Genomic DNA, 26,990 nt, shown 5'->3' on the forward strand with positions numbered 1-26,990 from the left:
GGGACCTTGCTACATTTTTGGTTAGCTGGGAGGTAGAGATGGTGCAAAATAACCTCTGTGCAAGATTGTGCCTTGTTCTGCCTCTGTGGCTGTCGATGTTTCATACAGCCTGATCAGTATCTGGCACCTCTTTTGGGAGGGAATACACATGGTAAATATGATATATGTGCTAAAGTTAATTCGTGTTATCAAATTATAAAGGGTAAATGTTAACTGTATAAATATGAGTGTTAAAGATGTGCTCAAACTAACATAGGTAAAGGTAAAATGGAGAAACCAAAATGAAAGAATTTCCTCAGCTTGGGAAGCACGGGAGGGACACGAGGAAAGTATGATTGGAATTACCAGAAAGGGGGCCTTGAAACTATCGCTGCCAGAAATCCCTGAAAAAAATACAAAGGACAACGGAAAACGGAGATACAAGTCCGGAGACCAAGATAATCACTTCAGATGGATATCTCTACTCGTCTCCGTCGAAATTAACATATCCACGACACACCCGGGCTCAGCCATCAGCTGCATTGTTCCACCCTACCGGTCCATTCAAGCTCCCGATACCGGGACTTGCAAGATTAATGAAGACGCCTCGGAGAGAAGAACGTCAGAATCCCGGATTTCACTCCACGATCTAGTGTATAAAAAGGGGTGGCTGGAGACCGAAATTGTGAACTTGGGGGGATACAGGCTGGCAGAAGCTGGTATCCGTGTTCACCCAGTGGCGATCCCGGGCTCGACGCTGTCCTTTTAATTGTGGCTTTCTGAGACTGATATTTTGTCTCACAATAAAATTCTAAATTTTTGATACATCGAATCTGGTCGATTTTATTTATAACAGTAAAGTATAAATGCAGGTGTGGATTTTATAAACAGCTGACAAAAATGAGCCTGTTCACAGATCAAAGTAAAACTCTTTCCACAAGCATATAGCTTATGTATTTTATTTGCCTTAATTTATATAATCACTGAAACTAAGGTACCACATGTTTTGATGAACATGTTTTTCCCTTTCAGTTCCTTCCCTAAATGATTTATCAAAATGGCTATATTTATAAATCCAAATTCTTGAACCTTTTTCTCTTAAAGCAATGACTGATGATTGTCTAGTTTGAGATGGTGTAAAATATGTAATTCTCTTTTCTTTGGAATTTCTATATTGTTTTTTCATTTTCAGAGCATACATCCATAGTGGTGTATTTTAGTTTCCCCCAATTTTAAATAAAAGCTTGTTTTGGGGATGATTCAGCAAGCCCTTTGGCTCTTTTTAGGGTGATGATAACCATCAGCTTCCTTAGCTAAAATCGAGCCCTGCTAGAATTAGTTTGAATTTTGCTTTAACTGTACTTGGTTCCAGTTTAATCACCTACTAAGAGTCCTGGGCACAATGCTGTCCTCAGAGAGCTGAGGTCAGGAGTGATTGAATCTCAGATTAATGATTTAAGAGCACCTTCTGGTGACTAATCAAAGGCCAAAAAAATGTTTGTTTTGCGTATGGGGTGAATGTTTAGAGATATATCTAGAAGTATGTCCTGAAAATAGCTTTGATTCATTTTACAGCTGAATATACCAGAATATTAGCCTTTTTTGCTCTTGAAGCTTACCCCCCTCCTCTCTCAGCTCTTAATCTCTTCTGTTTTTGAGCATTGCTGAACAGATGCTTATGCAGGATAAGATCCAACAAAAGAGTGGCAACAACCAGAAACTCTGCTAGAGACTGAGGTTCAGCTGTGGTCTTAGGTAATGCAGATTTTTCCTGAAACAGGGAATGTTCTTTTGTCCATAACTTCACATGGTCTTGTTTTGATTTCTACCATCTTGGATTCTGGCAAGGCCTTGGTGTAGAAATTGTCACGTCTTGAAAGAAGACTATTTATTGCAAAAGTGTTGAAAGCCTTTAAGATCAGCAGAAAGTTTAAGGAAATTTGTTTCCTTTCCTGTGACTAGTTGCTGGTATTAAGCTGTTAATGTTGCAGGAATTTATCTTTGAAAACGTTTTTCTTTATAAGAGAAATTATTTTTGCATTGATCACCATAGAATCAGTTTTGATCATCTAACATTGATATGATGGAAACTTCAGAGCCATACATTATCTGAGATTGTAGCACAAATGCCAAATTCTAGTCCACAAATCAAGAACTGAATAAAAGTCGTATTAAGACTTATTGCCGTGAGGGGTTTCTTTTGATCTGGATTCTAAACCAGTTTTGAAATTCTTGATGAACACAGTTTTCAGACCATGTCAATAACAGAGTCTTTCAAAGAATATTTGATGAGTTTTCTCCAGTAAAAAATACTATTGCAGTTTGTGTGGTTTTCTAGGATTTAGAAGGAGAAGTGGTTCTGTTAGATTTCATATCTACTCACTTATTTTTACCTGTAGTAAAACTTTCTGAAAAGCAAAACCGAGCATGCAGCACATTTAAAAATAAATTATCTTTGCTCACAATTAAAAATAAGCAAAAAAAGTTTGTTATGATGGAATAATTGATTATATAGAAGGGTCTGCTTATGTCAGTGCATGCCTGTTATTTGGAACAGCGGACTGGAAAGCTACTGAAGGCACCATCCAGTAGAGCTGGTACGGTCATGTAGGCAAGAAAAGTAAATTTTATTTAAACAGGATTAGTTTTCATTGGCATCCTTGCAATAATAATCTGCCTTCAGCTGAGTAATATCCTTTCAGGTGTCTGTCTTTTCTATATATGAAACAATGCACTTCTTTCTGAATTTGTTGTTTTCCAGTTTTGTTTAAGCCAATCAAAGCAATAATTACTGTATATTTGTTGTATCTTTCAAAGGCCTTTTTTTTTAGGAATTCCACCATTGTCAGGAAATTTACTCTGCATTGACTGTTAGATGGCTTGTTGAGTGAGGTGACCAGAGCCATTTAGATTTTGATATATTCCAAAGAAACAACTAAATTATAGTAGAAGCAATGAAATGCTGACAGGAATACTCGATGGCCTGTTTGTAAACTGATGTATTCAGTAACAGAAGTATCTGTTTGAATGCTTCTGTATCTGTCTATAGTTGCCAAGAGCTGGGAAGGCTTGTCCCACAGCACAACCCGTGGCAGGTGTGCTGCTCGTGCTCCTTTGGCACACAATGCGTGGAATCTGAGAAGGGGCAGCACCAGCCAAGCCATCCTTCTCATTCTCCATGCAGCTGTTTTGGGACAATTCCCTGCTCTAGTGCATTTGGCTATCTGAATCATCACTTTCACTCTAAGCCTTAGGGTCACTGCTTTTTCCTGATCCTGTTCCAGAGTGATTGGTTGCCTTCTTGTTTCTTTTCATCTACTTGTTTCCAACAGCCTAATTTACTGATTTTAGAGTTCAGTGTGTGGCTTTGAATCGTGCTGGCTTTTGAGCACTAAGCTGTCTACTGGTGTCATTTCTGTTTATACTGTCTTGGTGTAGAGTGGGTCCTTGTTTCCAATCCATTCTGCTTTGTGTTTGACCTGGGGGGGAAGAGATCAGCAGCAACTTTGAGAACTTCCCCTAACCAAAGTTAGATCATCAGCCCTTGGGAGCAATCATAAGAATTCCTGCTCATCAGTGATGGTCCTACACTTTCTGTAGCCTCTTGCTGACAAGGCAGGCTGGCTGTGTGTCCTTCGTGCTTTGCTCTGTCCCTGTAAGGATGGCATGAACAGGTCCAGGAGGGTTTTGGATTTGTAGGCATGTGTTGCTGTTTACTCTGTAAAAGTGGGGCATTCCAAGTAATGTTCCCCTGGCCTGTATTCTCCTGTGATAGATTTTTGTATGTTCTGTTTTCCTGTTCTTAAATTTTGCTAGAATTGCTAAAAACTTTTGTCATTTTAGACATGATGTCAATATTTCTTTCATTCTGGTTTTGCATTTAAATACAGAACAAATTACGGGTCGGAGATATCCTCCCACTGCCCCCCAGAAAACCCAAATCAAAAAAACCTACCCATGCAAACAGAAACACCCCCAAAGCCCTCTACCAATATATGAAATGATTGATTCTGGGAAACTTGGAGCTGTTATAGTTAAAACTAAAAATATCCTAGTCTCTCTCTTATACCTCTTCATCCACTTCTAGAGGGAGTGTTGGAAGTTGCTAACAGTGTTGTGACAGACCCATAAATTATAAAGTCAGGTATAAAATATGAGTGAAATGACACCTGCCATATAAGTAAAATGTATTCTCAAATGATGCTATTTTATGACTAGTAAGAACCTTTCATATCCCCAAACAAAAAATGCTTTGTAATACCCTGGAGACATGAATGCCATTATTCCATTTCTTTACAGCAAACAGAGGGATGTGCTTTGTATTTAAGGCAAATGTGCAATGCCCTGATAATTGGCTACAGCCAGAGAAGTTGGAAGTGATTATCTGTATAATTATCTGGAACACAGTACTCGAAATCTGCTTGGTAACCAGCCTTTTGAATTTATTAATCAATTAAGTTTTTAAAAGAACTAGTATCTCTTCATATATCAGCATTTGTACTGAGGTTCAGAGGCTGGGAACCTCTTATGTGTGCTGATGGGAAAGGGAAGAGAGGAAGAAGGAGTTGCTGGTTAGATTTTTTTTTTTTTTAATATATATTAGTGGATTTAAAAAAATCTTTAAAAGTCTTAGGATGGCATGCTAAGAAAAAATGATACTTTTATTTCCTTTGGAAAGTGTCTGTGTGTCAAATTTTACGGTGTTTTTATATTTTCAAAATGAATATAGCATTTGGAAGCTGGTGCTTGCAGCCTTTTGGTATGAGGTAGTTCCCTGACTGAGAATTCTGTCCTTAACAGACATGAAATCTGATGGTTAGATATTAATCGCACTAAATGATTGAAAGGCTGCTGCCTCTTGGTGAGCATAGAAACTTGATTTAAATAGTCAAGGAGAAATTTAGGAGCTGGTGACACACTGGATTTAGAGCATTTGCCTGTTACCTCAGGAAGCTTAAGTTAAAACCCTGAACTAGGTCACAAGTGAAAATGAGCTTTATGGTGATGTACAGTGAAAAACTGGCACAGTGCATTACCTTGTTGCCAAGTACCTCAGCCTGCCTTGCCTCTATGCTTTTTGCTCCACATTTTAAAATACTGTAGCATGTTTGATTAATTGTAGAAGTCTTATAAAAGATATATATATATGGCTCAGTATATAAATGTACACATACATATGTTTAAAGTATGTACACAAATGCATAAAAATTCATAGATGACTTTATCCTTCACTCATGTTAATCCTGTGATTAGATCAAAACCTGTGGCCAGTCTTACTTTAATGCAGAAACTACTGAGATTGAATTCCTTTTAAAGGTAAGGGAAGTAGGTGGAATAAGAGACCCCCTTGGCTAAACTGTGAGCTTCTGAGTCTGCTGAAATGAGAACTGTACCAGAGATGGAAAAGCAGAGAAATACCTGGTAAGGACTACAGGGCCATTCCCAGGGTGTGCAGAGATGAAGTCAGGAAAGCAGAAGCTCAGCTTAAGTTGAAATTGACCAGAAGTATCGAAAACTGCAAGAAAAATGTTCTTCAGGTATGTAAACAGGCAGTAACACAACACAACATTGGCTGTTGTTAAACAGGAGAGGTGAATTAGTCGCCAACAATGTGGAAAGACAGAGGTGCTCAGCGCTTGGTTCACATCTCTCTTTGCTGGAGCTGTTGAGCCCCAGGCCCTGGGAACAAAAATCCAGGTTGTTGCAAACACAGACCCACAGTCAGCAAAGGAGTTGGTTTGGGAATTATTACAGGACCGTGATCCCTACAAATCAATGGGCCCTGACAAAATCCTCTGAGGCTGATCAGAAAGCTGGTTCAAGTTGTGAAGCTGCTCTCTGTAATCTCTGAGAAGTCGTGGAGATCGGGGGACGTTCCAGACGACTGGAAGAAAACTCATGACAACTCCATCTACAAAGAGGGCTGAAAGGAGGCTCCAGGAAATTACAGACCCATCAATCTTACTTTTGTTTTTGGGAAAGTTATGGAATGAATTCTCTGGGGCTGTCACAAGTCAGATGAAGAACATGAGTAGGAAAAGTCAGTGGAGATTCACCAAGATCAAAATGTGCTTGACACACCTGATTGCTTTGTAGGACAAAGTAACCTGCTTGCTGCTTGTTGATGTGGGGCGAGACATTGTCTACCTGAATTTCTCCAAGGCTTTGGATATGGGTTCCCACACTCTCCTGGTACAGAAATGGATTTGTTGGGGTCTAGACAAGGGATCCTGTCTGCCTGGTCATGTGTAAACAGCTCCTGTGAGGAGTGGGATTCCCCTGGGATCAGTATTGGGCCCAACAAGGGGTGATCTGGAAGATGGGATGAAGTGTGTACCCTGACAGATTTTAGAGATGTTAACAGAATAATGCTAGGACATACACTTAACCACAATGCTTCTGGAAATGGAGGCTGCCTTGCAAAAAATAAAGCCTAGGGGAAAAAAAACCCAAAAAACCAACAAAAACCTCTTGCTGTTAAAGAAACTGAAAGTACAACTTTTTTTTTTTTTTAAACAAGAGGAATAACATAAGGATAATGTGTTAATCTGAGTGATCTTAAAGTAGCATAAGGGTGGTCTTAAAGTAACACAATCTATGAAGGTACAGAACATTTCTGCATGAAATAATAACAGTGTTAATGTAGTAGGAAAAAGTAAGTAATAGGACCACTTCAGTCTGCTGGAATGTCCTTTTTTTTTTTTTTTTTTAATTAATTTCTACATTATCTTGGCAACGTTTGGCCATAAAAATAACTCTTGGCTGAAGCAAGCATTGTAAAATGTTAGAGCAATGGGGTGTCTGCTTCCTGGCAGATTCTTTTCTAATTCCTATTTGCTTCTATTAGTAACTATCTGCATACATGAGAAAACTGGGATAACTGTTAATATTCTCCTGAATCAAGACTGAATTGTCAGAACTTCGAATATTTCAAACTTTTTTTTTTTTTTTTTTTTTTTTTTTTTTTTTTTTTTTTTTTTTTTTTTTTTTTTTTTTTGAGAAAATGAGTAACTGTGACAGGAAACTGAGTGCAAGAAGTTTGGTCAGTGGATTGGATAGATGGTCTGCCTCTTAAAAAACAGGAATTATTTTTATACAGACCTTTGGGATTTTATATCTGGAGTAGTATTTACAGCCATACTTAGATGAGATGGTGATATGGGGTATTATAACATGTATTGTGTTTTATCAAATGCCAACTTGATTTTCTAACAATTCTTAATTTTAAGCATGGTGCCAGTATTTATAGGCAGGATTTTGGATGCCATCTAGGAACTAGCCTGAGCATTTCTAATAGACTATATGCTTGTCTCATATGATTTTGTCCAACCATGATATTAAAAGAGGAAATAAGAAATGTCTGTAGTATTTCAGGTAAGAGAGGTGAAGCTACATTTCTTTCACTTCATTTCTTTTCACAAAGTTTTTTCCAGGTCAGTGGAGGATTGTGCTATTTGCAGTATCTTTTAAAAGTCACTGATCTCAAAGTTGAGATGGAGGACCACTGCCACCTGGAAAATATTGGCAAGATTTGAACTGTTAATTGGTGTAGCGGTTCTGTAGAAAACATGGAGATTGCTGTTGAACTCTGTAGATTGACTCCACTCCACTCAATTTTGTAGGAAGTTTTCATAAATATTATGTGTAAATCCATCTGTGTAAAACTAAGTAGCATGAAAACTTTCTTTGTTGTTAACTTGTGAATGTTTGGAGGTGAAACAATTCTTAGTAGTGGTGTATTTCCTTGCTTAGATTCAGGGCAATCAGCATTTGGGTTGTTTTTTCTAGATAGCTGTGGCTTATAGTCCTGTATTTTAAGGTATCTGAAGAAAAATCTGAAGCCAAAAGTTAGGATGGCTTTTTCCAAGATCCATTCTATGTAGCTGTACTTTTAGGAGTATTATTTTCTCCCTTTCTTTATCAAGTTTTAAATGAAAATACTCCAATCATTTGTGTAGTGGGGGAGATTACTGTGTCCGTTATTCATCTTATCTCTTGGACTCTATTTATCTGTAATTCTGTGGATCATTTTTGTCAAAAAAAACCTTGAAATGGATCATTCTGACGTGTGCTATTACTGGAAAATAAAGGGGGAAATTTCTTTACATGAAGGAAAAGTAGAAGGCTCTTTATGCATCAGGACTTTTCTTTGGACTTAGAACCATGAGGAGGAAGAAAACTTTGCTTTAGTGCCTCTAATTCACAGTGCTGGTGTGTGGCAACTGCTTAGTTTTAACTAACAGAAAAAAATGGTGCCATGTTGTAATTGCTTGACTGACTTGCATTTTAGTATACAAAATTATTGCAACTGTCATGATGGAGACCATGGGTGCACAGGAGTTTTAATTCTTTTGTTAGTCCTGCCTTTATGCTAGCATTATGTTGGTGCTTTGTAAGGTTAATGAATATGAATATTCAGAAACTCTTGATGTAGTTGAATAATAGAAAAAGGGCTGCTATGAAAAATGCAGGGGTTTTAAAGACCTTTATAACAAATATATATAAATATATTTTTTTCTTTTCTTGTGGAGTTCATTGATGTTTAAGTAGGCTTTCTCACTATGCAGTGTGACCAGAAGTTACTGTCTTCTAAGTAAATGCTTATATCAGAAAAAGATTTTCCTAATGAGCAAGTGATTATAAATGAAATTTTCCTTGCAGCAATTTCCAGCTGATGTGAGCTGCATTGATCCCATATAATACTGCCTGATACTGGCAGAATTGGATTTGAATTTCAACGCTCTAGCGGGTGTGATTAACCTCAGTGAGATGAAGTGGAGTAATACCATTTAGTTCCTCCTGTGGAGGAAGTTAGCAGTCTTGTGGAATTACTGGTTGTCCACAAATCAGCACAAAAGCAGTTCTTCTGCTGCTTGCATTCAGGAGAAGTGGCCACCTTATGTACATTAAATAACTCTCTGGTTGCTATGCTGGTCAGACTACAGCTGGAGAAGTAGGTACCATTTTGAGGTGCAGGTGACTTGGAAAAGTTCTAGAAGAATGAAGTCTAGAAAATGACTCATGGGGATTGCTAGATCAAATTGCTTAATTCAGAGAAGAAAGGGCTGAAGGTAGATGGTTGAAAAGATGAGCAGAAAGAGGAAGAATGTTACCTGATTTTCAGATCTGCGTTCAGGAATTATGTGTAAGTAAGAAAAAAATGGTGAATTAGACATTTAGAACTACTTACTAATAATAAGTCATTACTAAAATAGATTGCCTAAGAAGATTGTAGACTACTGTCATTGGAATTATTGAGATCAAATTAGACAACTGAAAAAAAATTCAGTATAGTTGGGAGAGGTATTAGAGCATGTTTTAACTGAAATGGCAATTGAAGGGGTTTTGGTAAAAAAAAAAAGTCAAGTACCACTTTGTGAGGACATAGAAGAAAATTCTTGAGTAGTTAATACAGTATTTTCACATTTTATTTTAAAACAGATTAAATATTATAATGCTACTTTTATCTTCTGCATCTGGTTTGTTTACCAGCCCTTTGTAAAACTGTGCCCACATTTCGAGTCACTTATTAGATTCCTTCAGAGTCACACATTCAGATATCCTATTCTAAACAACCTGTCCTGGTGTATGTTCTGTGAGTTTATATAATGTTGTGCAGCCTAAGAAAGGGAATGGATTTCATTTGTATAAGTGAAAATACACTGCATAAGTAAGATGCCATAAAAGTTTGGGCTTTGAAAGCAACATCTACTCCTATGCAGAATCTTTTCAGTGCTATAAAACAACAATATTTTTCAGAAACAGAACACCTGCCAGGCTAAACCTTAAATGAATCTTTTAAGGAGTTTATATTCCTGCTAATTTAGTGTTTTTTTTTTTTTTTTTTTTTTTTTACGTAAATGTCAAGCTTCTTGAAATACAGGATTTATCCTTACGGGAAAAATTGTTTATGTGTTCTAATCTTGATTTTACTTTTATGGGATTTTTGGATTGTTTTGGAGCATAGTTTTATTTAAAATAATTTGAAAAGATGAACTCAGGATGAACTGAATTAATCACTAGGGTTTGCACTTTGCAATAGAAATTGCTAGTTTGTCAATGAATAAACTGAAACCTAGTTAAGAGCAGGCCTGTGATTACTTGTCAAGTGAGAAGTTGTGAATGTCCTTTATGTTTCTAAATATAAGTTCTTCTATTATTACAAAGTGGTATGTAACAAGTAGAGGAGTGTGATTGGCATATGCAAATATTTCCTTAATGTATTAAATATTTATTCCTCTTGATAAGTCATTGAAGAAAAATTAGAGCTATGTATGTTTAATATATCCTGTTTTCATATGTGAAAACCCCCCCCCCAGAACAACAAGTTATACAATAAATGTTAAAACACAGGGAAATCAAATGCAAATTCCTTGATTTTTAGTTAGCTGCTAATCAATGCTTTATGCTTGGAAAAGAAAAATCTGCCTTTGTGGGTTTTTCAGAACATATTGTTTTTCAGATATTCCTTCGAAAAAAAAAAAATACTGGAAAACCTTCTTAGTCTGTCACTCAATATTGTTGTATGAGAAATGGCCTCTGGATCACTTCTGCATTTCTTTCTCACTGATTCAGGCTTGTGCTTTTGGGTGGTCTGAATTTTTTCCCCCTTCTCCATTAATGTATTCAGCTGATCTCAGACCTTTGCAGTCTCTTTCCCCGCTTTAAGTATTAGGCACAAGGTCTCAACTAGAAAGGTTGCCAGTACTTCTATTTATGAAGAACTTGATCTTGTAACTTTGAAGCGCAGTTATTGATTTTTATTTCTTTTTAATAAAACATAATTTCATAAAAGATGAAAAGGAGATGGAGCAAAAATTTTCAGCAATGGAGAGAATAGCTCTTGACTGACATGCCTGTACTGATATTGAAATGGATCCGTGAAGCAAAATATGCTTCAAAATATTGTATATTCAGGTACATTTGAGATAGGAATTGCAAAGTAATCCAAACATTTCTTACAATTATCATTAGGAGTGTGACACTAATAATGTAGACATAAATGAATCTTTTATAACTCTTTATTTAATAGTGAATGTTTGTAATATTATGAATGTAGCTTATGCTTTGTTTCTCCTAAAGCACTGATAAATCAGACCTGTGTCCTTCTAGCAGCAGTTTTGTGGATCTTCATGTTCTGCTGATGACAGAAAATAGCCAGTGACTTTTCTGGTTTAAATTAGAGCCCCTCTCTGAAAGATTTGGTGATGTTATTTTTTGCAGGAAGATACAGGAGATGTCAAGACTGTGTTTTTCACAGATCTATAAATATTACAGCAGGAAAGGCCATTTTAATAACCTGCTCTGATGTCTTATGTATTGCAGGGCATAGATTTCATCTGACTGCTCCTTCACTTTGGACCAATAATTTCTGACTGAACTAGAATGTACTTGTTTCTGGAAACGCATCAGTCTTGGTTTAAAGTCTCTGGGGTGGTAAATATTGCTGCTGTACATTCGAACTCAGCTATATTTGCCATTATTTCATAGCAGTGGTAATATTCCAGGTGAATGTAGAGATCCCTTTATTGCACGTTTTGGTTGCCCTGTGTTGGCTTCAGCCCTTGCATTTCTGGTGTATCTGTCTGCTGAGTGAAACCCTGTAATGTCACACTTCTTTCATGGCATCTATTGCTGACTGATTACCTTGGTGATTGACTGATCTGTCACTGGTGCTTCTGAGTGCCTTTAAATGTGCAGCATCCTGACATCTTTCTGTTATTTGGTAGATCTGTTTTACAGTGTACCAGGATGGGAAATGTTCTCTTGCCATGCACCCTCTAATTATAGGCTTTGATTATAACCCTGCCAAGTAGGAAAAATCATCGTTGAAAATATTATGAAAGCTGATGTGCAGTTTTAAATGACAATACACAGCATCAGCTACTCCCCTGTGTGTTCTGTTTAGAAGGCTGGAGTCTGGGCAGGCCGCAAAAATTGTTCTGGCTTCCTCTAATCACTGAGATTTTTCTCTGTGGTGAGCAAGGAGTGGGGTGCAATGCAGGCACCTCTGTGACTGATGAGTGCATAGTCAGGGTGACTCATCTGGACTGTGGTTATTTGACAGAATCACTGGTAGTCACAGAGGAAAACTGATGATGAATACCTGGCTTTATATGAAAGAGAATATTGCCCTTGGTTGGGCAAGGGGTTACCTGAAAGTGGTACTGCTTATCTTCGTGAGTTATGGGATTTGGTATTTGATAACACTTGGAAAGAAAAATAATACAGAAAAGTTCTTGGTATGACTCAAGAAACTTAAAGTAATTTCCATCTGTCTTGCTATGTATTTATTTTAAATAGAACAAGCCCTTATCTTACAATTTTCTACAAACATTATTGCAAAGCAACGTCGTGTTCTTATTTATTTACTTTTTTTTCAACAAAGTGAAATGTCTGTTTCAAAGGCTATCTACTCTTCCGAAAGAAACTACTTATCAAAAAATTATCATCCTAGGAGACAAGGGAAATTGTTTGTTTACTAGTACCAAAGGGCTGATCAAATAAAAACAACTCTTGTAAGTCACCTCTGTTGCACTATACAACTGCTAAGAAGGCAATGCTCATGACTGCAAATGAGTACTTGTAATATTTCATACTTCTTCCAGGAAAATACATGTTCTTTGGCTTGCTAAATAAGACTCTGCTTCTGTATATAAATCATATGACAGCACTGAAATTATTTTGGTTGGAATACTATATATTAACTGCATTTTATTATTAAAAAAAAAGGCACACAAAACAGATGAACAAAGCTGTTCTTATTTAGTGATACCTATTCTTAATGATTCTCTTTCAGCAATATAGTGAAAGAAATGAGTGTTTCTGAGGATGTATTTATATTTGTTATTTGTTATTAAAGTATGGGATGGTCTGTTTCCCCAGTGGAGTGAGGCCACTGGAGATGTGTATTAAGGCCTGAACATAATCATAAAGGATGCACAAAATAGAATGGATTAGTGAAGATATAATGTGCTGAAGATACTAGGCTGTTTCAGAGAGCTTTTATGTTAATAGATTATTGAATTTCATCTGCTGTTTTATCACTGCATAGATTAATACAAAGTAATATATATGAATGGATGAAAAAGGTTCTTTTTCTACATAAAAGGAATTTCTATATGTGATGAATATTGAGCTATTACTAAAAAAAAAGTTACAGCAGATATTTCTGTTTCAAATGTCAGAATAGTAGTTGTTGAAAGAGCAAATAAAATCTTAAATGGCAATAGAGAATAAAATGGAAATAATATTGCTACTGTACAGATTCATGGTTCACTTGCATCTTGAATACAATATGCTGATTTCTGTTGCATCTCAGCAGGCTCTAGGAGAATACAAAAGATTTATTAAAACCAGTGAGCAAGGATTTCTCAGGTTGGAAAAGGGGCAGAGGAGGGAAACAAAGGAAATAAAACACAGATCATTACATTTTGAGTGGTATAGAGCATGAACCCAAAGGCACAGCTGTGGACTGAAAGTGTCCCTGAGCTGCAAGTCATTGAAGGGGGTGTGATGCTGTGTGGGGAGTCTGCAGGGATTTACTCCTTCCTGGGTAATCACTGGAGATCACTGTGCAGAGACAGGGTACTGACTAGGAGTAACAGCAGCAGGCTGACAGATGTGCTTATTCAAATTTATATCTTAATTTGTCTTGATCTAGGAGAGTTCTTGTATGGCTGGTGTTGTCTAATTTCAGCAGTAGGTTGTAAGGCAATGGCAAAGTAAATAAGCAAAGCAAACCAAAATGCTCTTAAACAAAGCCCCCTTTCATTGGCTTGGATCCATTTTGTGTGAAGGGTAATTTAAATTATTTGCTACTGAACTAGAAAAAATACAAGTGAATGCCTGGGGGAAGAAAGCAAATCGATGATATAGAACAATCAGAGTTCAAGTTTTTATAAGCACAAATAGTGTGATGAGAAATATGGAAGAAAGACTTGACTGTTTTCCCTACCCCCAATTTTCTTTCCATCAGGAAGGATTCTCTTGGCATGTTGATGATTCATGTTGTGTTGTCTCTGGTTTATTACAGCCCTGTTTTTCCTCTTGTAGGTTAACAGAACCTTCTGGATATTTAACAGATGGACCTATAAATTATAAATATAAAACTAAATGCACATGGTTAATTGAAGGATAGTAAGTATCTATTTTCATAGCTTAAATTTTCTGAGCAGTTTGGTACTATGTGTTCTAGAGATCAAAAGAACTCATGTAGAGACTGCATGAGGATACAATATGAACAGTTTGGTGTTTTGTTTGTTTTAGTTTTGTTTAAATATTATATAGAATTTTAAAAAACGATATTAGGATTTTCAGGATTGCTTAGAGTTGGCCAAATTCCATTCCCATTCAAATTGCTGGCAAAAATTAGGCTGACATCAGTATTTGGCTGTTGCTGCAGGCCCTCCAAACCCAGTGATAAATTTGTTGTATATTTGAGTGCCTTTACATCAGTTCCAAAAGTGGTTACAGAATCCCTTTAGTTAACTCATTACCTGACTTTTTTAAACTTATTTGACTCATATCAGTGATAAATCAGGAATGGCCTCAACTACAGAATGATTATTCAGTTATGTGACTCAAAAGCTAGTGCTTATAAAGTATTTTCTTTTGCATTCTGCAGTTTCTCATGTACCTAGTTTTGAAATGGTTTTATGCCTGCACTTAGATACCTCATGCCTGTTGCTAATTTTTCAGTTTATGCAGCACAGAAACACGCACACATGCCTGAAGAAACAATGAGACACATAAAATTAGTATGGCTAAGTTTTAATGGCTCAAATTGGCTACATTTCAGAATTCCCCCCAACCCCCAGGATAGGGGTCAGGATTTTGCTGACTCTAGTTCACAGTTCTACTAACATTCTAGAAGAAAATTAACTCCATGTTGTCATAATCTCAGTTACCTTGGATATCTGCTCTGCTGCTGTAGTTCAGAAATGATGAGTTGGGTCTAACTTTGGTCTGCTTATATGCAGACAGTAATTTAAACAAAGCAGCAGTGAAGTTATGGGTGTTTGCAAAATCAGGTTATCTAAAAGACCAGGCTATAGCTGAATATGTCTGACCTAGCTAGCCTTCTCTTTTTACTCAGGCAGGCTAGCTCAGGAATATCTGCACTGCACTGCACTAAGGTGGAAACATGCCTCAGCACCATAGGCAAACTCTGCTTTGAAGCTGTTCCCCACTCCATTCCTCCAGTTCTCAGGAGATGGCAGAGTGGGTATCTGGAGGAATCAATGTGCTGCACAGTCTGGGGAGGAGTAAAGCAACCAGTGACACTGTGCCAAAAGGCAGCACATGAGGAAGTCACATATGTGTATAATACTCTGTCTTAAAAAATGAACAAAGAGCTCTCTCCAAAGGGTCTGTCACAAAATCCCACGTTTTCCAAACTGACAAATTGTACTGACGTATTCAAGCCTGTCAGGGGCGAGGACAACTGCAAGAAAATAAACATTGCTTTTATATATATATATATATATGTGTGTGTGTGTGTGTGTGTATATATATATATGTAGGTTTGTCTGGTAATTCTGTGATATGTGAAACTTCCCCTCTCAGAAAGTTAACAGATCCATTTGGAACTCAGCCAAAATCTGATGACATTTCCCATGTGTTGGCAGAAGGCAGGAGGCAGGCACTTGCACTAATATTGGTTGCAATTTTAGATTTGTGTTTTTAAGATTTTTATTTTCAATTATTAGTGTAATACTGGAAAGAAGATGTGTGGGTGATTTTTGTCTTGAAAGATTCTTTAAAATTCATAGTCCTGACATTGTAAAGTAAATGTAGTATAATAAAATGAGATTTTTTAATTGCTCTAAATTTGTGGTTCTGAATACTGACAGAATCTGGTAGTTAAGCCTCTTATTAACTTTAGGGATTATTAGCTGTGGGCTGAATATGGTATTTTTAAATTTAAGATAAAGGGAAATATTTTCTTGCCCTGACTTTTGTTATTTAACACTTCAAAATATTTAATTACTACTCAAAATATCTTAACAGAGTTATGTTGGCATGATCAATTCTACTGTGAGTTGTTGATCCTATGCTCTCAGTAATTCTGTAAATAATGTGTTGCATCAATGTTCTTTTTTTCAGCCCAAATGCAATACTAAGATTAAGATTTAATCACTTTGCCACAGAATGTAGCTGGGACCATATGTATGTATATGATGGAGATTCAATATATGCACCTTTAATAGCTGTGTTTAGGTGAGTGTATTTACTAATCTTTCTGTCCGTGTAGTCGTGTATGGACATTTTCAGTTAGCGGGGACAAAAGGAACGTTAGAAGCTTTAATATGTTAACTAGCTTGCTTTCTTATATCAGTATTATGGGATCATGTATGTCAAATTGTATTAGAATGCATCCCAAAAAGTTAGAGCTTTGGTTAGATAATCATAACAGAAATCCATTATTTGGATACTTACTGCTGACATTGCATGCAACGTTAATGCTTATACACAGGCACTTTCCCTTGCAGATACATGGACAAGTTTTATATACCTTGTATCCTTTAAGAAAAAAAAAAAAGTTCTAAAATTATATTTATGAGTCATCTTATTTATATAGTTAACCAGCAGAACACTGAACTCCCTCTTTATTTTCTTTTTTTCCCATAAATATGCCAAAGATTGCTTAAAACTATTTTTCTCCTTCTCTTTTCCAGTGGTCTAATAGTCCCTGAAGTGCGTGGAAATGAAACTGTTCCTGAAGTGGTTACCACATCTGGCTATGCATTGCTACACTTTTTTAGTGATGCTGCTTATAACCTAACGGGATTTAACATTTTTTATTCGTAAGTATTTTCATACTAAGTAATTACCTTTGTTTTTTTTTGATAGCATAAGAGTTGTACTCAGTGGTGTCTAAAACCAGGAGGCTGGGATTGTATTGAATTATTAAGGTATGAGTTAGGGGGGAAAAACTCCTAGAGACAGAGTATGGTTTTTTTGAGTGAATTCACATGGCCATTCCCAGAGTATGTTTTTCCTGTGCCATATGGAACTAGAATGTCTCCCCTCCAGTGTTTATCCAACACATATAGTTGTCATATGGACTAGAAGGGAGATTATATCTGCTGTCATATAAATTCCCTTCTCTTGAACTGGGATCATCTGTTGCCTGATTTTTCTTACTGAATGTACTACGGCTTTTGAAACCTTCCAAGCAATTTCACTTTTTTATTCCATTTCTTTTCCTCTTCTTGGGTACTTCCCCTCCTGTTTTCCATCTCAGTCTACACTCTGCCTTCGTAGATCTTACCTGCATTTTGTGTCTTTTAGTTTCTCTGATGGCAAAGTCTAATCTGATATGACCATGATTGCTGCTGTCCAGCCTCCTTTTCTGTGTCAGCAGCTCAAAAGATGCATCCAGCAGAGCTGAGCCTTTTCCTTTTCATATGTACCACTTGTTTGCAACTTCTGTCTCATTTGGGAGGTGCCTGTGACACAATGCAGTGTATCTTCATGTTGCATGCCTTGGTTCAAGAGAGAATTGCTTGGTCCTGTTGGACCTCTTTCTTCATGTGACAGTTTCTCCATGATTGAAGAGATGCCTGTTCCTTTCTCTCAATCTCTTCAGATCCTGGAATACCAGTTATTGGGCTGTGGTGGCCAGCTGCATTCCTTATGTTGAAGTACATGTAACATTTTTGTCATATTCTTTATTAGTTTAAAATTCCTATTTGTGTTTCTGAACATAGCTTTGCTCTTGGCACAGTACTTGGTACATTGTCCATGGGAAGATTATTGCTGTAATTTGCAGCAGATTTCCCACCTCTGACCAGATAATAAATAGCTATTCAAAGTTTGGGAAGCCTCACTGTATATACTGGATTGGAAATGGCAGCCTAGAATACTGGGTATTTTTAATTTTTCTCGGTTGACATCAGTAAAATGCAATCACCTGGCAAACTTTCTATTGTAATTAGTTACATTTTTCAGTTATCCCTGAAGCTTTTATTACACTTTTTTTATTTGTCCTAGGAGCAAATGGCAATAAGACTTGGCATTCTTAAGAAATGAGTGTATATGCATTCTTTCATTACTTGGTAATGTTGTGCATGCTGCATATCATTACCTAATTTTTTTTATAGATCTAAAATAAATGAAAAAAAACTTGAAGTTTTTAATTCCATTACATATATAACTCATGAAATTGTATGTACTCTGTTCTTCTGTGTCTTTTATTGCAATGAATACTTTTAAAATGTATTTTTAATGCAGCAACAGTAACACTGTTTATGATAAAGAATTACTTTTTATGGCTGCTTCTCTCACTGGTCTATTGCATTCTGCTTATGTTACCCTGTTCCTTATTTTTTGACTTCATCTTGATGGATTGCATGTATTCCTTTATTTTGGGGAAGACAGAAACACAGAATCTGTGACTAAAGCACCATTTCAGTAGCAAACAACTGTAATTACTCCAGAACAGTCTGAGTAAACTTTCCATTCCTTTGAGTCAGGCAAGCTTCTTCCAATTCTGCTGATCCAGTTTTTTTTATTTTATTTGAATCCTTGATGATCCAGTTGGAGTGGGAAAGGGTCTACTTTCCAACTAATATCTCCTGATGGAAAAATTTAACTGTTCACCTTCCTGCAGAATACTCTGTGTGAGGTTGGGGGAGAGGCTTTTCACAGCCATAGCATACAGCTGTTAATGCCGTGAATGGTTTTAATGCCATGTGTGTTACCAGGTTAAATGCTCAGGAGATTTGGAATGATGGTCAGATGTGGAATTTTCTATTTTAGCAGTGTAACAGAACCAGTCCTTTGAGAAATGAGTCTCTAGAAGACAAAAGCATGTTTCCTCACTGTCCTACCACGAATATATCTTGTCAAAGGCCAGCCTTGAACAATTCTTTGCTAACTTTTGACAGCTCTTTCTTTGTTGAGTTAGAGCTTCACTCAGTAAGGAAGATGTGAACAGTATCCATCTCTCACATCTGCAGGGAGTGGTCTATGTTATCATCAGAGGTTTGTAGTAATACTTCATTCTGAGTTTGCTATGAGTCATCAAAAAAAGTTTCAAATCCTATTTGGATTTCATCAGGCACATACTGCCTGAGTTCATGGAAACCCTTGGACCCACGTACTTCGATGTCCTCCATCTTCCCTCATTTCAAGGAGTTGCCTGCATTTCTGGAACCACTTAGCTTAGTTTTGCACTCCGGTTGCCTGTGATCTCAGTGTTTGGTAGGGTGTATCACAGAAATGCTAACTTCCAGAACAGTCACAGACTTCTTTCAGCCTAGGCTCTCCTGTTTCTGCATCTTGGACTGCAGAATTAAGGTGGCTCATTTATTAAGGATTCAAAGCATGAAGTACTACCTGTTAAGTCATTTCGGGATATTAGCCTTTTTGTATTTTTCCTTACTTGTTTTTCCTTCTTTTATTCTCCCCAGATGTTAGGCATACTGTTTATAGTATGGACCGAAGCTACTCAGGAAAACCCTTTAACTCTATGCCTGTGGTGGAGAGTTTAAGCTCAATTACTTCCAGTGTATTTCTAGAGGTGACAAGCATTTGAAGGGACTGAGTGCTTATACTGGAATATAGGAGAAAAGCAGGTAGTGATCTCTCCAGGCAGGGCCTGTCCTTCCGTTTAATGTCAATATTTGTTGCAGTGCAATGTGTTTGGGATCCTGAGAGCATCACAGACTTTGTACCTATGGTTGGATCAACACCTTTTGTGTTCATTTGCCTGTAAAATCATCATTAAACCGGTAAAATTTTTCATGCTAAAACATACTTTATCTAACAAATACCACTGGAGTACTGTCAGACGAAACTATCGCCAGCTCGTGGGTGATCGTTTCCCTTATCTTACATACTTACTTTTTTTTCAGGATTAACTCTTGCCCTAATAACTGCTCAGAACATGGCAAGTGCACAACCAGCGTGTCTGTGCCGAGCCGGGTGTACTGTGAGTGTGACAAGTACTGGAAAGGAGAGGCCTGTGACATTCCCTATTGCAAAGCCAACTGTGGGAGTCCGGATCACGGCTACTGTGACCTGACGGGAGAGAAGCTCTGTGTTTGCAATGACAGCTGGCAGGGTAAGCTTTGCTTGCTTTAGTGCCTAGGTAATTTGATTTTCTCCCCACCCTCCTTTTATTGTCACATCACTGCATCGCATTTTTTTCTGAAGTTTTTCCTAAAGTAAAGTATCCACTGTCTGCTTTTTTTGGGCTATTATTTGTAGTAGCCTCTTAGTGAAGAAGGATGAGCTGCTTTGTTGTAATGGTGTAAGAGTGTCTGTGTGGGCTAATGGATGTACTTTACTCCCAGTACCATAAATCATTGTTTCTCATTACAGATAAATTATTTAAGATCCTAAATGTTTAATTCACTTACTATAATTATGCTAGATGCTTGTGGATTATTGTTTTTATCGTTTACCACTTCTGTTATGAGTCTCAATTTGCTTAGCTTTCTATGCTTAGAAATTGCCATTCTCTTAACCGAAATATTAAAATCCCTCCAGATTACTTACCTGATATGCCATCTTCCCATGACTTCCTGCCTCTGTTCTGTTTTATTACTGTTTCTATTGGCATGTCAAAGGAAATGACTTTTTAACTCCTATTATCTGTCACACCTATTACTCCACAGTCACAATGAGATCTAATACATTTTGCTTCTTAATAATTAATGCGTCGTTCATTCAGAGGCAGTCAGTTGCACCCACAGAAGGGAAGTGGTTTAGCAATATGGACATTGAATGGAAATAGTGTAGACTTATTACTGAGTCCTTTAAAACCCTCAAGAACTGTAGTGCATAAAAAGATCCTGAAGGCTTAATCTCTGTCGAGAAGTTGTCAGTAGAATTTGCAGCAAGGCTATTGTCCTTTTAGTTGTGCGTGGTTTCCTTGCAATGTCAAATTCTGAGTACAAAATAGGGAAATGTCACAAATCTTTGGAAATGCTTTTAGGCTATACCTTCAGATACAGTGCTATGAACCTATTAGAAATTTTAAGCACAAAATAAAATGAAAAATCTGATCATTGCTGCTAGTACCTTCCTTTCACCTAACATTTCTGTACATACTAGTTTCTTGCTCTTTCCTAGAGATTACATAAGGATAATTTTCTTCATTATTCCTTGGATTTTCACTGAACCTACATAGATTTCAGTTAATTTATTTTCCTTTAAATTCTGTCACAGATGAGCTGGCTTGGTTATATAATTGTTTTCCTTTACTAAATCCCAAACTTTCCTTAAACTCTCTGGGAGTCTGCTTTATTCTCTATTTCTTGATTTATTTATATCTGTATTGTCGGTAGTTTCTAGACTAATACTGCCTTCTGTGCAGATTACTTGCAGTGCTGGAATCATAAATTTTTCTCTTGCTGTCTGACAAGTTTTTCTAGTGTTTGGTAATTCAAACCAAGTGGCTGAAGGATCTTGATTTATATGCTTTAGAAGAGAATTTCATATTTCATTTTTTATTATTATTTTCTTTTTATCTTCTTTGGAGTAACTTTAGTGCCCGTATTTAAAAAAAAAAAAAAAATCATTGAAGTGCATTGATTTGGGTGCATGATAATTAGATCCCCAATTCAGAATATAAATCCCAGAATTTCCTATTTTACTGCATGGAGTTTTTCTTTTACAGTGGTGACATCTTGTGGTTATTGTTGAAGGAGCAGCTCTGAAGAATATTACACACTTAAAACAAGCATTCTGAGGAAAGAGAATACTTTTGGGTATTTGGGATGGAATAGCTTCTTTGAGTCAAAAGTAGGGTCCTCTGGTTATTAGCTGTCTCATGGAATTTAATATGAGGATCTTGTAGATACTTGCAACTGGCTGCTGGTTGTACAAATATAGAATTTTTAGACTTTGAAGACAAATAATTGGCATAATTTTTATTTTTAATAGACCTTGAATTTATCAAAACATGTGACAGTACAGTGAAGTGCATTGTTTTTAAAATCAAAGTATTTTTAATATTTCTAGTAATCTTAAATATTTCTGAGGTAGTTGGTGTAAGAACAAAATTTAGTATTTACAGAAAATCTGGTTAATTTAAAATATTCACCCAACATAAGGGAGGCTGAACTTTTCCCAAAGGAGTATTTTCTTTGAGTTCTGTACCCTATTACATTGTCCCATTCCTTGCTAATCTGTCTTGCTGTTATCTAACAGAATGTGTTGATGCCTGCTGATAAAAGGCGGTGGATGTAATTCAGGGAGGAAAAATACATGCCTTAAAACTACTGACTTGCTCTCCCTTTCTTTGCTAGGCATATGTAAAAGAGAAATGGGGACGTGGCTGAGACCAAAATGGTGGCTCTTGCACAATTTGACCTATTTAAGAATTTTACAGAAAGATTTTTTTGCTGAATATGTTTTCCCAGCCAGAAGATTCTCTTTGATACCAGGAACACCATGTCTTGGATTGTTCCAGGCTATAAAGGAGCAGAGAGATTTCCAAACAGTTAAAGGCTTGTGTGACAGGTGAAAAAATTCAGGATGACTGGAAGGATAGCAAACAGTTCCACATTTTTAAGAGGGTTAAGTGGACTGTCTTTGAAAATGCTGAAAACATTGCTGATTCCTGGGTGACAGGAAAAAAAAGGAGTTGAAGGCGCTCTTGAAGTTAAGAGAAACTTTATTGATACTTTGATCATTGAACATTAACACTGCAAGCAAAAGGGGAATCTGTTAGAGAGGAATTACAGGATATGTTTAAAGTAGTCTTTAAGAGGATCAGTAGGGTACCTTCAAAGCAAATCTGATCCTTCACCTTTAGTGTGTTTTGGATTGCATTAAGATGGTTTGGAAACAGAGGAAGTGCATTCCTTTTATAAGGAACTACACCAAAAATGGGTTCTAAGGTTGCACATAATGCACACCAGCCCCAAACAGACATTCAGCCCTAATTCAAAGTTAAAACACCAATAAAGTTTCTGGAACGTGTATAGTTAGTTGGTTCTCCCTACAGAGCTGCTCCTAGCAGATAGAGATGTAGCAGAAGACCAGATTCTGAAATTAAACTAATTAACTTTGAAATAAGTCCATTAGCAGTTCAGGCAGCTTGAATTTTATAACATCTCTCTAGGGAAACATGAGCCTTTCTGTAAGGAGAAGAGTAAACAATGAAGGTATAAAAGGAGCTATGACTACTGCAGTGTAAAATCAGAGTTTTGCTTGCTTGGTACTATGGCATTTATTCTAACAGCATCTTGAGTGTGACCAGAACAGCTCTGTCAATGTCTGTCTAACTCAGGTTATCCTGAAAGGACTCACTGGATTTGGGTTTTTCAGTGGAAGGCTTTGATGTCAAACTCTCTTGTTTCGCCTGCCTTATTCCCCAGCGCTGAGATTTAGTAAAGCTGTGTTTCTGTCGTGCTGGTTTATTGAAACTGGTGGGGATGGTTTGAAATGGGGGCTCAGGCAGCAGCAGGTGAAATGCAGCACTGGGAAGAGCTTGTGCCAAATGCCTGCAGGTCTGAACTCTTGAGATTTTGGCCCGTTGTGCCTGGATGTTCTTGAACAGAAAGTGCACAAGTCTGCATCTTCAGAGATGAGGACCTGTGATGGAACATTTGCTTTGAACAGACCTGTTTTTGGAAGGAAAAAGAAAATAGAAGCAGGTTTCTTATAACTGTTCTGCTCTGTGATAATGCTCTCTCTGTCTCAAGTTTACTTTTCAGGTCATCTCCTGGCCAAGTATCAATTCAGAAATGAGAAACTGCAGTTTTACAGTCTGGGGAATGTCCTCTTGAATATATGTGCATTTATACTGTATGTGCATATAAAGACACATATCCAAGGAATCTTTCTGTCCTCCAATTTTAAATTAAAATTCTATTTCTGTGCGCCGTATTTGTAGAATCTTTTAGATTGATCATGGAAACGAGAGTTGTCTAAGGAAAGCTTACATCTATAGAATTGGTAGGAAGGAATTGTCTTGCAATGAAAGGTTATTTCATGTGTACTGGAAATGCTCTTCAGATTTATCTTCAGCTGGAATTTAACAATTTGAAAAGCATCCTTGGAGGACTGTGCAATTTGTAAACAAAATATAGCTGTCATAATTAGAAATTTAGTGTCTGAAAATTGTGTGCAAAAAATCAAGTGTCCCTATTGCAAGGGAAGTAACATCACAGGTAAATGAGGAGCCAGCTCCAGTTTTAAATACTTTTATGGTGTCATTTGACAATTAGTCAAAGCAAGTTTAACAGAATTTATTTGATTTGTTTCACTAAATGGCTGCATTAAAGGGGTTGATAATGCTCTCTATGTCTAATTAGGATGAGATTCAGGAAGGGAGTCCCCTGCTATTTGTGAGTTTTAATGAAAAAATGTAATCCATTTAGAATAAATCTATGACCTATATATTTGTTTAAAAAACATACACTTAAATGTAGTAAAATAGAACTTGATTAAAATAATGATCCCAAGCCATACTCTGTCGTGAGTACAAGAAGTAGATAGTGCTGATCACCTTGATATAAGGTAAGATACTAAATTTACTTTATTATCTGTAGCACCTTCATTTAAGATTAGGAAGAAAGTGATTCATGCAGCTCAAAACCTGTTAGCTTCATTTCTGCACCGTGTAGAGTCCTAGACCACAACTCGAGGAAAGAAATAATGAAAGACATATTGTGATTAACAACAAAGAGTTGAAATCTGAATTTATCAATTAATTCATACGAAGATAACCTGTAAGAAAATTGACATAAAATTGCCATGTATTTTACCTGAACCTCAGAATTTGATGACAGGAGATCATTGAAACTGAAGAGTGCAGTGTATACATAAGAGAACAGTAAGGGGAACTCAGCTGCTTCATCATGAAATGTGAGTGGGTGTGCTGAACACGTGTGGAAAGATATCAATGCTCCTTGAAGGCTAATCTTGGGACTGATATTGTTACATAATTTTTGTAACCTACCCTTAAGGATGCTAATGAAATCTGCTAATAGGAAGGTGGAAGGTACTTTAAATATGAAGGAGAACCAGAATATCCTGCAAAAAAATCTGCAAGTAATGTGTAGGATTTAATTACTTTAGTATAAATTGCAAATTAATATGTTTAGAGACGACTATTAAGAATTTATTTTATAGTCTTGGACTGAAATGTGGAAAGTAACATGGGAGAAAACTTGCTTGTCTATCTCAATTGGAACATGAACTAATTAACATTATTAATTTTATATACTCTGCAAACTCCAGAGTACCAAGTGCGCTGGTAGGATGATCACTCACAGAAATGCCAGTTAAATATGTGGAAGCATTAGTAGTATGCCTCATTTTTTGTTACTACAGTTTTATGAACACAAATAGAAACAGACTCAGAGGGAAAACCATTAGGATGGACAGGGCTATGGAAGGCACTAACAGAGCATGGTTTGTTTAAACAAGTAAAATCAAGGTTGGGAGGGAAGTGTGTTGCTCTTTCTAAACATTTGTGGGGTGTAGAGACAGACCAGGTCCTTAAGTACAGTGATAGCATCACTGGTAGAAGAAAAATAGAGATAAACTGATGAATACATCATTTGGGAATTGGAAGGAGGCTTTTTGTCTTTGAGCTGTGAAGTTTTCTAGAAGATGTTAGCAGAGATACTGGAGCTTGGTACCTTGCTGCCATTGGGATGGAGTCTTAGGATCTCTGGTCCAATGAGTATTGTCAGCTGCAGCTGATCTGGAAGTTAGTACTTCTTCTAGAGAGTGAGAAGCCAGACCTGTTTTTGTTCAAGACAAATACCAGAGACCGTACTTGTTCTCAATCATGTCTCTGCTCCTAGCAGACAATGCTGTGACATCTGGCCCTATCTTGTGTGTCAGCCTTGTGGATCTCGAGTGTGGGGTCTGGAGCTGAGCAGTTCAAGGGTTCTGTGGAGCAGTGCCCACCCATGACAGGCCCTGCAGCCCTTCTGGCTCCCCCACTCAGACCGACCCTGCACATCCCCCAAGGCCACAGTGCCCTTGGATGCTCCACTCTTCCTGCCTGAGGAGACAAATGGGGCTGAGTAACAGCACCCAGGGGCATTTCAGGAGCTGCATCAGCTCGTGTGCAGGAGGATTTCTGGAGGAGCCTGAGTCCTGGCACAGCTTGCTGCCATGCTGCTTTAGCTGGACACTTGACCAGGATCTCTCTGCCTTCCATCGAGTCTCATTTTCAGAAAGGCTATTTGCAGGATGGGAGAAATAATTACATCCAGTACAGATACTGCAGAGGTGTGCAGGGGCACATGGGTGCACCTACTCGTAGAATGTCTGGCAGGATTTACTGAGCCGTTCCAGCCCAACTGGTCTGACTGTAGGATGGTTTCAACCACTGAGTTGTGGTGGTTGAAGAATTATATTAAATTAATAATTCTCAACTCGTATGATCGGACAAATGAAACCAGAATAAACAACAAATACTTTTAAAATGGCTTTCATTAGATTATAGGAAGAGCACTGTGGAATTTATATTCAACACATCAATACTTCTGTTTTTTTCTCCTGTGCTCCCAAAGGAAAAGATTTGGTTTGAAGACGATAGATGATGTTTAGTCATTTAGGTGGAAATTGATCTTATGACTTAAGATTGCTACTTTGGCTTTTCATGAAACACCTCAATAGATAGAAATTAGATTCTTTCTTTTGTGTGGTGGGGATAAATTGTTTTTTTAAACCTATAGAATTTTTTCTTACCTTAGAGGGTAACGTAATTGACTTCCAGTTCAGGTTTATAAAGTTGTTTGCTGTTTTGAAAGTGTTTCCCCTTTCCTCACCACCCCCCCCCCCCCCCCCCCAGTGGATTGACTGACACATTAGGAAGATAAGAAAGAAACTCAATTTTAAATGAATGGAGGAAAATCATATTTGCATAAAACATAACAAAATGTATTTTTCATTATCTTTGTTCTGCAGCTGTAGTGCTCTTTGTTGCAGAGAAGGCACACATTCAGCGAATATGATGTTTCTGAAGAGAACATGTATTTTTGCTGAAATAATGGTGTATGTGTTCCAGTAGGAAATCTGTGAATGATATT

General features: G+C 37.2%; 1 protein-coding gene across 10 annotated transcripts in view; it reads left to right on the forward strand.

Moving 5' to 3' along the window:
• Positions 1-26,990, forward strand: part of ATRNL1 (attractin like 1) — a 432,362-nt gene that overhangs the window by 24,662 nt on the left and 380,710 nt on the right. For all 10 annotated transcript variants that reach the window (XM_040071146.2, XM_040071147.2, XM_040071148.2 and 7 more), the window contains exons 2-5: positions 14,035-14,118; positions 16,087-16,200; positions 16,659-16,787; positions 19,842-20,050. In XM_040071146.2, coding sequence (XP_039927080.1) covers positions 14,035-14,118; positions 16,087-16,200; positions 16,659-16,787; positions 19,842-20,050 — 536 coding nt within the window. The remainder of the gene's footprint in view (positions 1-14,034; positions 14,119-16,086; positions 16,201-16,658; positions 16,788-19,841; positions 20,051-26,990) is intronic.

Source organism: Hirundo rustica, chromosome 8 (assembly GCF_015227805.2).
Source record: "Hirundo rustica isolate bHirRus1 chromosome 8, bHirRus1.pri.v3, whole genome shotgun sequence".
NCBI lineage: Eukaryota > Metazoa > Chordata > Aves > Passeriformes > Hirundinidae > Hirundo > Hirundo rustica.